The sequence below is a fragment of the Rutidosis leptorrhynchoides genome, chromosome 9 (assembly GCF_046630445.1).
Source record: "Rutidosis leptorrhynchoides isolate AG116_Rl617_1_P2 chromosome 9, CSIRO_AGI_Rlap_v1, whole genome shotgun sequence".
NCBI classification, from domain to species: domain Eukaryota; kingdom Viridiplantae; phylum Streptophyta; class Magnoliopsida; order Asterales; family Asteraceae; genus Rutidosis; species Rutidosis leptorrhynchoides.
Window position 1 is genome coordinate 247,602,491 of NC_092341.1, and position 14,434 is coordinate 247,616,924.

General features: G+C 32.4%; 1 protein-coding gene across 1 annotated transcript; it reads right to left on the reverse strand.

Annotated features, from left to right (window-relative positions):
• Positions 1-415: 415 nt before the first annotated feature.
• LOC139868661 (uncharacterized) lies at positions 416-3,114 on the reverse strand. The gene is made up of 6 exons (XM_071856993.1): positions 3,100-3,114; positions 1,618-1,973; positions 1,495-1,546; positions 1,241-1,444; positions 1,103-1,166; positions 416-585 (listed from the first exon to the last, which is right to left on the reverse strand). Exons 1-6 carry the CDS (start codon positions 3,112-3,114, stop codon positions 416-418), a joined length of 861 nt encoding a protein of 286 aa, XP_071713094.1.
• Between the last annotated feature and the right edge of the window lie 11,320 nt (positions 3,115-14,434).

Consider the following 14,434-nt stretch of genomic DNA (forward strand, 5'->3'; position numbering starts at 1 on the left):
TAATAGGGAGTTTCCTCGCATGAACTGACAGTGCGTTCATGGACTCTGCACTATTACTAATCAAGTAAGCATACCGAACACGATCTGCATGATGTCTGGACCATCTGTTGAGGCCAATAGTAGTGAGTGTACGTGTACTGTCTGGAATACGTCGTGATAGTATACCATAGTGGTGATCAAAATTAGATTTCCTATACGCTTTGCACATTTTTCAGTAGTGCCACTCGTAACGTTTAACCCTTTTAGATACACTTTTGAGGCTTCCCAACAAATGTCTACAACATAGTGCATGAAATACTTCTGGAAATACAATTGATATGCCAGCAGCTATTGCCGGTGCCCTGTCAGATATAATGGTAAGATTATCAATACAACACCCTAACGACTGTAGAGAGTCTCTTAGATTACCAAAAAATCATGTCCAATGATCGGTGGTCTCTCCTGCTCTAATACCGTAGGCTAATGGAAGGATTCCATTATTAGCATCCATAGCGACATCAATCAAGTTAGTCCCTAAATAATGAATTTCTAAATGAGCCCCATCGACTATGATTACCGGATGTGCATAGTTAACAAATGACGTGTCTACATATAAAAGTATTGGAACATTGTTAATGAATACGAGTTAAATTAATAAGTAAATGAAGAGAGCATTAAACATACCGCTGCACCAATGGACATGTAACTCAAAATAAATCTGCCTTCGTCGTCCGTTCGAATGTTGGTTACAATACCTGAGTTAGACAATCTAAGATTATATAGATAATTAGGCAGTATTTGAAAGGATTCTTCAAGACTACCCCTCAACATCTCATATGAAGTTTACATATACATAAACTTATGGGATCCCTAAACTTATACATATATAAAGACAGTTTACTTATACATACTTATATATATATATATATATATATATATATATATATATATATATATATATATATATACATACATATACATATACATAAACATATACATACACTTATACATATACATAAACATAAAAATATAATTATACTCACCGGGAGTTGCATCAACTCAACGTACTCATTCCAGCCCATGATTTTCTTCTTTCATTTCCAGTGGATTCCACGAGGGATGCCATCACTAATCGGCTTGAAATCGTATGCTTCTATTCGGTCTTTGTATGACTCCCATATCCACATCTTCAAACAAAAGACAATTTCGGTTAAACATGAAACATGTTATTTGATTAACATTTATAAGTACACATTAATACCTTAAACGCCCAAGTGAAGCCGCTCAAATGGTATGTCATCACCCCCTTCTGGTTTTTTTCTGCTGCCCTATCTTTATAAGGTACCAATACGTGATGCAATGAATTGTAAAGTTTGGTCCATATGAAAGAACCCCACGGATACTTGTTCATCAACTCAAAGTCCTCTAATAAAAGAAGTATATCATCGTTTACACCATCTAGCAACTGCTTGCCAAGGTAGCATACATTAATTATCAACGCAATGCGACTATGACCTTATCCTTGTCACTTTCTTTCAACTCATCTTTAAAAAAGCGTCGTGAAACTCTGTAAGATGGCGGGGACCACTATTTCATTTACTAAAAACACGAGATGAAACCGAGTGGTCAAAATCAGACCTCTCTTGACCTATCCAATCTACAAAAGATGTAATCTGACCAAACCGCATCCCGGTAACCAAGAAAAACTCACGTCTACTGCACCTAATGACATGATCTCGGGTAACTCGAAACCATAGCTCTTCTGGCTCCTCACATATTTCGCGTCCGTTGAATGCAAAGTTTTTCGGACGGTCAATCTGATTCATTAATAAGCAATGAATGTATCCCGGATCATTGTCATCACACTTTATATCTAACCAATGATCATAACACGTTTCTCTGAAAATCTTTGTCTGAGCCGCAATGAGTTTGTTTTTAATTTCACGAATGAGAGACATTTTGCTTCGAATGGTGACCTTCGCCTCGAACCAAACCTGTCAACAAACAATGTATATGTCATTATACATATATGTTGATATACATATATATACAGAATATACATACACTTAATAAAAATACATATACATATACAGAATATACATACATATACAGAATATACAGAATATACATACACTTAATACACTTAATATAAATACATATACATATACATATACATATACATATACATATACATATACATATACATATACATATACATATAAATATAAATATACATATACATATACATATACATATACATATACATATACATATACATATACAGAATTCACATAGATACATATACATATACATTTAACTATACATACATATAGATAAACTATACATACTTATAGATAAAATAAAAATACATTATAGTCGACCTTCATTCTTGTCGACTATAGTGTAAATTCCACTATATTCGACCCTATATGTGGCCGACTATAGTGTATTTTATTGACAGTCGACCCCTAGTTGGGTCGAATACCCAAATATCACCATACAGTTATACACTATAGGAATTAACAAATATATGTACATGTTCAGTTACGTATACATATTCATATACATATACATTTACATATACATATACAGTTACATATACATATATAGTTACATATACATATATATACATATATATATATATATATATATATATATATATTATCATTATCAATATCAATATTATTATAATATATATATATATATATATATATATATATATATATATATATATATATATATATATTATCATTACTAATATGATTACTAAGAATTATCACTTAAAATTATTATCCTTTTTACTCTTATCATTATTAAAGTTATTATTAGAAATATTAAATATTTCTATCATTAAAAATACAGTATTTCTATTATTATTATTATTAGTATTTTTTTTATTATTAATCAGTATTATGAATATAATTAATATTAATTAATATTATTATTATTACTAATATAATTATATTACTTATAATTTATAACACACACACACACACACACACACACACACACACACACACACACATATATATATATATATATATATATATATATATATATATATATATAACACAAAGACATACAATTACATATACACAAAATACACGAAACAGGTTTTACCTCCACATCTGTCATCTTTGGCTGAAGATCGAATTAGGGATTATCTGCAATTGAGTGAATGTGCAATGAATCAGGGTTGATGGTTCGTATCTAGGGCTCGTGGAGCGAAAAATTGTAATTTGAAATGTGGAACTCGTTATTTCAGTGTCCCTAGTTTGTATACTCGACCAATATTAAGGTCTCCCGTGTAATTTAGGGTCGAATAAAATGGTCGGCCGACTTAACATGGTAGTCGACCATGTCAGTTTTAAACTAAGGTCGACTACATTGAAAATTGTGGTGGTCGACCATACAATATGGTAGTCGACCCTAATGCTGGTCGACCTAATGGTGTAAATAAACAAATTTTTTTTACAAAAAGTGTATTTTGGAATAAAATTTTGAAAAAAGTGTATTTGGGCGAATTTCCCTTTGAATGACCCACCATTTAACAAATAAGGAATGCATCGAACCTTGTGATAAAGTGACAATCTATATATGTATAGGTGCAGAATTTTTGGTGACAATATGAGCCAAAGCTATAGCTATTTAACAAGACACATAGGTTCACATAATACCAAAGAGGAAGGCATGTATGTATGCTTTAAACACGAGTTCTAAGAGCATTAGGTGTGGATGCTGTCAGTTCAGCGTCGGATTCTGTTTTCATTCCCATCGACGGTCGGTCGACACCATTTCGGTGTCGGTTCGGCGTCTCAAACCTCAAAGTCGCTAGCACGACGTCGGCCAAAAATGCATACGTGGTCCCATTTTTTGAATTTTCGAACGTTATACAAGCTTAAAGCTTCAAAGAAATATTCAAAAAATGGTTTATTTGGTGCGTATCTGTATCTATATGTATATGTCTGTATATGAAGGGGGAAAGAGAAAGAGATGGTAGGAGTAGATGATAGATGATAAGGATAATAATAATAATATAAATAAAAGATGACGTGTTTATTTGGAATCCAAGGGTTTTTTTTTTTTGTGTGTGTTAATATTGTTTTATAAAATAAATTAATTAATTTAAATAAAGGATTAAATAATAAAACATAAAATATCTTCTCTCTCCAAGACACTGAACTGACATTCTTTCCAATTCTCCTGTTTTTTCACCAGTGTCAGTTTTCAGTGTCAGTCCAATCAGCGTCCAGTCATCAGCAAGACACTGAACTAACACTGAACTGACGCGTCACCACACCCAGTGCTCTAAGAAGGGGATGCGCAATTTTTTGTCTATGGGATTTTGAAGATTGTTATATAAAGATATTTTGTAGTTTAATTAACCTTTTAGCGAATATCCGAGTAGTATATATTTACCACATACTTAAGTTTATTAAGAAAAGCTAATTGGCACTTGCAAGTATATAACAACATATCATAGATAACTTCCAAAGAGATGGTGTCAAATTATTGGGAGTATAAGATGTGTGTTTAACGATTGATGTATAGATTTTTTAGTTGTGTGATGAATGGATAAATAAGTATGTTTAAACTCTTAATATTCTCCCAATCAAGTAATCATTCACCAAGTATCGATCACATTTGACAATACTTTGTAATCATAATATTGAGTGACATGTGCACTCGATATCCCAAACATGAGTTTATAAGGATGGAGCAACTCTAAAATGGGATTTAGTGACCATTATTAGTTGTCTAAGTATATTTTATATAAGTAAAATCCTCCGAACACTTATGTAGTTATAAGGTTTTGTCTCAACCTAATGGTGACAAATGGTGATAATTAAGTCTAAATATGAAAGTAGTTGAACTTTGTTAATTATCATTAAAAACTCATGTAATAAAAATATGATGAAGTTTTAACCATTGGAAGTATCAAACCATGTGTGAACATTAAATTTGGAAGGCACATTTTGATTAGAACTTAAAACTACTGTAGATCTGCGGTACATCTGTGACGTCGACCGTACGTTCCAGAACCTATTTGATGTCAAGCACGTGTTTACAGAGCATTGACGGTCGATCTTGTGGTTCAACCGTGATGTCGACTGTATGCCCGCTTCCTTTGTAAAACGACACTTTAGATTTATACGTTAAATGTTTTGGTCGTTTGCTACCGAAAATGTAGGTTCATGAACTTGTGTGTTTACTTAACTTCACATGTAATTACGTTTAACAATGTTTATCATCATCAAAACAAAGATTAGTAATATTCGAATATTATCATTGAATTATAAGACAACTCTTTTAAGTTTAAGTGTTTCTTATTCTTTCAGCCGTGAGTGAATTCTACACTTAGTCATGATTAGGACAAATTTTCCTCTGCTGCGTCATAAGGTTATTTTGGATTTTTTCCACATTTAATAGCATTGAATCTATTTCGTGGGCATTTGTTCTAACTCGTTAGTTAAATCGTAAGAGAATTTTGTGTGCATTTGTTCAACTTGTCACCCAAATCATACGAAAACGCTAACACACCCGGCCAGTTGATTAATCAAGAGTCATACTTTCAAAAACCATCGTTATTTGATTCGAAATATGAAGTTGATGTTCTTAATTTTTTTCAAAGTAGGGTAATATGTATTTATATATACTACCAATATATCAACTCAAATCACAAATTCACACATGTTGTATTTCATTCGGACAAACCTAATGGTGCCAAAAGTACTTACCCAAGTAGTCGGCAAGGTGGCGTGGCGAAACTTCGTTGAGAAGTTCACTTTTACTGACGAAATTTATTATTTGGGCTTTTGCCGACGGCAAGGTGGTGAAATCTCTTTTACATGTTCACGTCCCTCACCAGACAAATCACAAGCGTAATTTTTATGTAATTAAAGGATTTTTCATGGCAGCAAAAAAAAAAAATAATAAATTAAATTCTTGTTTTTGAAACCAACCAATCAATTTATTTACGTGGTTTGACTGTAATCTTTTTGCCTCCGGCTCCGGTGGCTGCTGATCCGCCATGTATGTTTTGAGTTACTACTATTCATCGGAATCTACGTGGCTGCATGTGTTCACTCTCCGGTTGTTTAACTTCTTCTAAGACTTTTGTTTCTTTGTTGACTTTTGTGCTTAATTATAAGTAATTAAACCAATTAAAATGATTGATTCTCATTAAATATTTAATTATTAAATTGACGTATTACACATGTTTCAAACATGGGAACATGTACAAATAAAGATTCAAGAAATTGTGCTGGTAATTTGATCGCTTGTTAAAAGCAACTTATTAACTTTGTATTTTTGTGGTATTATTCAGGATGACAAATATTCAAATGAATTCAACTTTTAAGTTGAGATTTAAAGGAACAATCAGAGTGTGACATATAGCGTGACAATTACATGTGATTGAAAAAAAAATTCACATTAAAAAAAAAAAATTGAATTTTTTTTTCCAGTAAATCACATGTGATTCTGCATGCCAAATTCAATCACATGTGATTGGATAAAAAAATTCAAAATTTTTAAAATTTTTTTTTCAATCACATGTGATTGAGTTTTTTACAATCACATGTGATTGTATTTGATATGCTAAATTTTTTAAAAAAAAAAATTTCCAACAAAAATTTTGAAAAATTTTATATTTTTAAAAAAAAAAATTAAAAAAAAAACTTTTTTTGAAATTTTTATTTTTTCCAATCACATGTGATTGTCGCGCCACATGTCGCGTTCAAATTGGTCCGTTGAATTTCAAGCAAATTGTTGGATTCAAGGAATTAAAACTCTTCATCACGATTATTATCATTTATCACCCAGTTTTAAATAGTTCGATTATATTTCTTTTTTATAATTTTTTCGTTTACTTCAATTTGCATATTAAGAAACATTTAAAAGATAATTCTTTTTCTATATATATATATATATATATATATATATATATATATATATATATATATATATATATATATATATATAGTCAAACATTTAAACGAGAACCACAATAAAGGCGAGAACTGCATGAACTTTTAATTTACAAATATTTTCACATGTGAGTAGATTGAATCACCCATTAATGTACATGGAGTTTAAGAATGAACATAAAATAGTTCGAAAAATTTATATTTTACCTATATAATCAAAATATATAGTTTCTCGTTCACAGGTGCATATTTATTTGTGTAACATGTGAACATTTCATATAATAAACAACTTAACATGATTTGTGATGATGAACACATGTTTGTTAATAATATTAAATAACATTTACATGTAATTTATTGAATTTAAATGCATAAAAACTATGAAATTAGAAAGTTCTCGTAGTCTCGCTTTTTTGTGGCTCTAGTTTGAACCTATAATATTAATATATATATATATATATATATATATATATATATATATATATATATATATATATATATATATATATATATATATATATATATATATATATATATATATATATATGTGTGTGTGTGTGTGTGTGTGTGTGTATGTGTGTGTGTGTGTGTGTCTTTTTTACATGTTCATATTTTCACCTCATCCTAATGTCCGTAAAACTTTAAAACAGAAAATTAAAAAAAGTAGCTTGCCCCATTCCATCCTAAAATCTACTTCCCCACTTGATTAAAACAATATATATATATATATATATATATATATATATATATATATATATATATATATATATATATATATATATATATATATATATATATATATATATATATATATATCATGAATATAATTATGCATTATACATATATCACTATAGAGAAAACCACTTCTAGTGGCGAGAAAACTTGCCGTGTAAGTCTCTTTTATCGCCGCAAAAACTTTGTATTAATAGTATTCGATATATACCACTCTAAATATTTCAATAATTACTACTCGTATTCTCTTCATTCCAAAATATTTGCCTCATTTTAACTTTTCAAAGTTTTTCTTTTTGAACTTTAACTACATAAATATTTGTTTGTGCCATACTCCCTTCATCTCATATTTATAGTCATGTTTTGACTTTAGTTGTTTTTTCTCTTTCCAACTTTAACTTTAAATTGTTTTTTGTTATATAATACTTGATAAATGTTATATGGGAAAAAAATATACTTCATCCGTCTCAAATTTATTGTCCCCGGATAAAAAATACACAGTTTATGAAAAAGTACTTGTCACATGTATCTTTTTGTTAACTTTTCAGTTTTACCTTTACTTTTGTTGGGAAATTACAGCCTCACTAATTCCCACCACTCAGCCCAACAGTAACAATAAAGAAATAAGAACAATCCACAACACAAGAATTTAAAGTGAAAACTCCAAAACAGGAGAAAAAACCACGGGCCCCCAAAGATAGAAATTCACTATATCATAAATTGTTACAATGACATAGACGACTCTCTTAAGCCAACTACACTCTCCAAAGTATTTAATTAATACAACTCTCAAACAAGAGCAAGAAAGAAAGAAATAATCAAATATTTAAAGTGTATTGATTGGTGCAAATTGGAATGAAGAGTTAGCCCTACTTTTATAACCAAGTCACCCACCTCCAACTTCTTCCTCCCACCTATGTGAGACAACTTCAATTTATACATAAGGAGTTTACTCCCCATTTCTTCCATCCACCAATATGGGACAAGTAATCATATCATTTTTCTATTAAAAAATATAACCAACAAATCTCCACCTTTTTTATAGCAAAAGATAACCATACTTTCATATTGCAAAGATAACTGACGTACACGCTTCCTCGACGACAACTTCAAGACCCATATCTTCATGCCGTTGACATTATCTCCCAAGAGACAAAACTTGCATCCTCATCGAACATTGTCAAAACCGACAATCATTTTCTTCACAGACAATCATAACCCTAAAAAGAATTATCATACTCCACCATAAAGAGTATAGCACTTAGAATATCACATTCCAAGCATTTCACATCGGCACTTGTTGTATAACCAGCTGGACTTTTAGAGTGCAACTTCCACGTTTGGCTTTTCCGGAAGTTCTATCAGCTATAACATCTATTTCTACCTCACAACCTGCACCAATGCCAAACCAATGCCCATGTGAAACTTGTGGAACCGGTAACGAATATCTCTTTCCATGGTGGCGCAGACACACCATGAGGATGACGTGACTTCAGAGGACTTCGTCACTCTTCGTAACAACGGAGACAATGTTAGCGCCTTTGGAGCCATTTACCCAATTAGCTCCACCTAAACAATTAAGCCTTACATGCCCAGTCTTCCCGCACTTCTAGCATACCATATTCTTTTCAGAGTTTCTCTTCCGCCTATACGAACACAATAGTACAATACTTTTTGATGACGAGACCCCGTTACCTTCCAGTCTTTTCTCCTCAAATAGGAGCTTGCTAGTAACGTCTTCAAACTTCAGAGTTTCTTTCCCATACATCAAAATAGGTTTTATGTGCTCATAGGACGATGACATAGATAATATCATCCTCAAAGCTTTATCTTTATCTTCCACTTTAACTCCAATATCTTCCAGTTCTGAAACAATACCATTCAGAATGCTCAGATGATATGAAATCTTTGAACCCCCATCCATACGCCAAGCATGAAACTGTTCTTTAAGACACAACCTATTTGAGATGCCCTTGCCCTGGTACAGCTGCTCTAGTTTATCCCAAAGCTCCTTAGCTGTTGATAACATGTGCACATTTGTAAGCACGTTCTTTGCAAGACACAAACGAATATCACTTGCCGCCCTCAAATCCATATCATCCCATTCTTCTTCATCGAACTTACTGCTAGAATTACTGCCAAAAACAAAGGTGGATTTACCTTTTAATGCCTTGTGTAAACCGGACTGAATCAACACATCCTTGACTTGAACTTGGACTGAACTTCGACATTGTATCCATATCTTATGAACAACACTTTCTCTGATTTTGCCCACGTTTCAATTGGCCGGCAGATGTAGTGGAGAGGCATGATCCGTTAATTTGGAATATTCAGCAACCAAGTTCACTACAAATTCTTGACACCACTTAATCCGAATCATAAAAAATATTGTCTAACCAGATACCATATACGATCAATAGAAGCAGTTTCTGATGTGGAAGCTCATACTAAGCCGGGACCACAGAGCATACTCCGACTCCTATAACCGAGACCCTTCGCCAAACCTGACACTCTGATACCAGTTGTTGGGAAATTACGGCCTCACTAATTCCCACCACCCAGACAAACAATTTCCTCTCACCTATGTGGGACAACTTCAATTTATACATAAGGAGTTTACTCCCCATTTCTTCCATCCACCAATATGGGACAAGTAACCATATCATTTTTCTATTAAAAGATATAACCAACAACTTTTACTTTTCTTTTTGTCCTACATGAATAAAGTAGGGACACAAAATATTTTTTATCACGTTATTCTTTTCTATTTACGGAAGTGGACAAATAATTTGAGACATTCAAAAAAGAAATAACGGACTATAGATTTCAGACGGATGGAGTATTCAAAAGCCAATTCGTTGATATTACTTTTGCTAAATAATATTTAATATAAACAAAATTAGTTAAAGTCAAAATTGAAAAAGAAAAGACTTGTGATATTGCTCGAATTACACATACTTATCCTCGTAATATTCATCTCCGTTCGTTTAGCTTTGAAGAGTATAGTGATTGAAAATGACAGTTTGTTGATAAGAAGATAGTTCAAGTAAATAATTGTCTAAAAGTCCAAAATGGTGTAAAAGAAATTAAGACTTAAGCTAAATGATTGAACCAAGTGAAAATTGAAGAAAATGTTGAATGCTGATGAGATGCAGCTCACCACATTATAAATACGCCTCACTTTTCCATTTTAAGAAAAAAATGCGGCTCACCAAAAGAGGAAATGTGGCTCACCTCAAGAATAAATTTGACCCTCTCAAAGTCAATAAGAAAAAATGCGTCTCATCAGATTTTAAATGCGGCTCACTTACGCTGATTCATTAATTTTTTATTTTGACCCACTATAACAGGAAGGGGATAAGATGACCCAGGGGGCTGCGATTGAGGTCCAAAATGGAACCCTAAATGGGTTCCTTTTATTATTCCATCAAGATCAAATCCAATTTTATGTTCCATGATGAAGATCTATGAAGATTTAAGCTAGATTTCCATCACCATTTCTAATTCTTGTTGTTTCATCTTTATTTTGAGTATTGTTCTTCTCCATTTTTAGTTGTAATGTTTAATACTTAAGATTCATTTTTTTTTCTTGTTTTTGTTATGATAGCTAAGATTAGTTGTGTTCATTTGATTTGCGAAACTTGATGCTTGGATTTTGCCCCAATCTTTTGATATTTGATGTTTGAATGAATACATGAGATAATATTGTTAAGCTTGGTTGATGATCCATTGCTATGCTCTTGTTTTGAACTTATTTTGATTACAAAGGTTGTGTAACCTGTTTTAGTGATTTGATTTGTGAGATGATCTTTGCTTCAACACCATATGGTGATCTAGATAATTGGTAAAAAGATTTCAAGTGAATATGTCTTGGAATCAATTAGTTTTTTAAAGGTTCTTACTCAAACTTAGTAATTTTAGTCATTTCAAGTGATTGTTATGATTAAGGATTTTATGTGAATTTATTCCAAAATCGGGTCTTAACGATTTTCTCATTACACTTGGTATTTAAAGTGAATTTATGTGAGTTTTTGAACTTGATTAATCAAGGTTTTGTGGTGACATTAAACTAAAGTACATATTTAACATTTAGCGTGTAACGAAACACAAAGGGCATGCCATGTAAAATATTGGATCAATCAAGTGGACACGTTTTCTCTTATTTGATTTTCTCATTTAGTTTAGTTGTTAGTTTAATATTAGTTTAATCAACATCTCTTTCAAACCCCCCCTAGGATAATTATTAGTTTTCAGAATCTTAATTAAATCGCTCTCTGTGGAACGAACTTGGACTTACTATTAGCTTTACTATACGATTAGGACTATTGACATAGGACGAAAGGAGTATAGTTTATGAAGAACTTTATATAAAAAAACTAAATTTTATATGTGTCATTGGCATAATATTCATCAATTATAATATGTAAAAAAAAAAACTAAGTTAAAGTTGAAAAATAAAGACGTTCAAAAGTTAAAATATTTTAGTTATTTTGGGATTGAAGAAGTATGGGTATTCATTGGTTTGATTTTCGATTTTGAGTTTATTCGGTTCGTATTTTCTCGATTTTGAAAATTTAAAATCGGAACTGAAAATCGAACCAAATTCGAATTCAAATATCAAAACCAAAACCAAAACTGAAACCGAACCAAAATAGAATTTTAATTCTATTCCATTTCGAAGAAAAATAAATCCGACTTCCAAATCAATTTTTTATTAGGGTTTATGCTACTCAATAGTCATATACTTTTTCATTTGTCCTAATGTAGGCTATATACCTTGAAAAATACTATTGTTGGATATGTACTTTAAAAAAGTGTGCTAATGTAAACAAAATATGACCGATTACCTGCTATACTGGTTAAATTGATTATTTTATCTCATTATCTTAAATTGAAAAAATTACACTTACTGTTCATAATTCAAATTTATCATCCTAAACTCAAACTACAAATTCTTCGATTGATGATTTACAACATACACTGAAATCATAAAAGTGTTCATACATCAAAACCGAAATCTTGTGGACCCTTAGATTACTGTAACATCAATAGAATTAAAGAATTCGATCTCATGTTCGTTGTTTAAGTCTAAACTTCAATATTGAGCAGTCTGGAATGATCTAGGTGTTATTAAGTGCAATTAACCACTGATACAGGTTTCTGAATATGTCCTCAAGCTTCGTCAGCACTCAATTTAAATAAAAAAACATGTTTTGATATTTGATTCAAGTTATTTTGACTTTTTTCAAAAGTCAAAGACCAGTTGAATTACAAGATCAAGTTGTTTTAAATCAAGTTGTTTAGATCAAGTTGTTTTAGATCATGATGTTAGTTGTTGAAGATAAGGATTATGATTTGGAATTCATGCTAGGTTTAATTTCGTTCAACTTAATGTTTAGACTCGATTTTGATTTGAATATTGGTTACAAAGTCACGCCCCTGTTCTTCGAACTTCTGATCGATAAAATGAAGTTTTGTTGCTGAATTCGTACGTTTAAGATGTCCCGAAGCTACATATTCGTGTTTAAATCATCATGAGTACTTGAATCGTTTGATTTTTTCAATTTGTAACACACTAGGCAAATCCCACATCGCCCACGGACATGAGTGATCATGGGATTATAAGGTAATACCCACGCTTAAATGACACAACGCGTTTTGGGACCACAGGCAGAGCAGATGTGTGAGTACACTGAAGTTAAGTGTGCTCGGGCGAGAGCACTACCAGGATGGGTGACCTCCTGGGAAAGTGCTTCTCGTGTGTGGTCGCCAAGAAAAAGCCGTGCGCCTGCGGGCAAAGCGGACAATATTGTGGTCATGTTAAGCTGGGGTGTTACAGAATGGTATCAGAGCCACTCATGTGATGTTGGGTGGGGGGGGGGGGGGTTTGGGGCAAACCTCATCGAGGACGATGAGTCCCTAAGGGGGGTGAATGTAACACACTAGGCAAATCCCACATCGCCCACGGACATGAGTGATCATGGGATTATAAGGTAATACCCACGCTTAAATGACACAACGCGTTTTGGGATCACAGGCAGAGCAGATGTGTGAGTACGCTGAAGTTAAGCGTGCTCGGGCGAGAGCACTACCAGGATGGGTGACCTCCTGGGAAAGTGCTTCTCGTGTGTGGTCGCCAAGAAAAAGCCGTGCGCCTGCGGGCAAAGCGGACAATATTGTGGTCATATTAAGCTAGGGTGTTACACAATTGAGATGCTACCATATCTTCGATGATGAAAAAGGATCCCAAGTCATATCTTGTCTTTTTTCGGGTTAACAAGTTATCGTGGTTTATAATAACACACTCATTGAAATTATATGGTGTACGATAGTATTTTTCAGGGTATATAGCCAACATTGGGAAAAAAAGTATATAGCTACTGAGTAGCCTAAACCCTTTTTATTATTATTTTTTCTGTGAACCGAACAAACATTATATTATTAACGTTGCCAGGGGTCAGCTACGAACGTGCAATGTAGCAGAGTGTGCTCTAGTGTTTCTATGCCATTGTTGCACACCGGAAATCGAGTTGAGTCAAGGCCTATTTGTCACGACCCTAGTTTTTCCGTTATCTTTTACCGTTTATTATTTAACGTCCGTTAATTGTTATTCGTGCCACATCATTTCTATGACCTATATTATTATTTTTGTAATAATATATTAATTATTATGTGTTATGTGAATATTTGTATTCATATTTAAAGTTGTATGTTTCTACGTGTCGTGGATTTCTATCCGGCGAATCTTTTCAGTTTTCAAACCAACGGTCAAACTTCTGGGATTTTTAAATCCA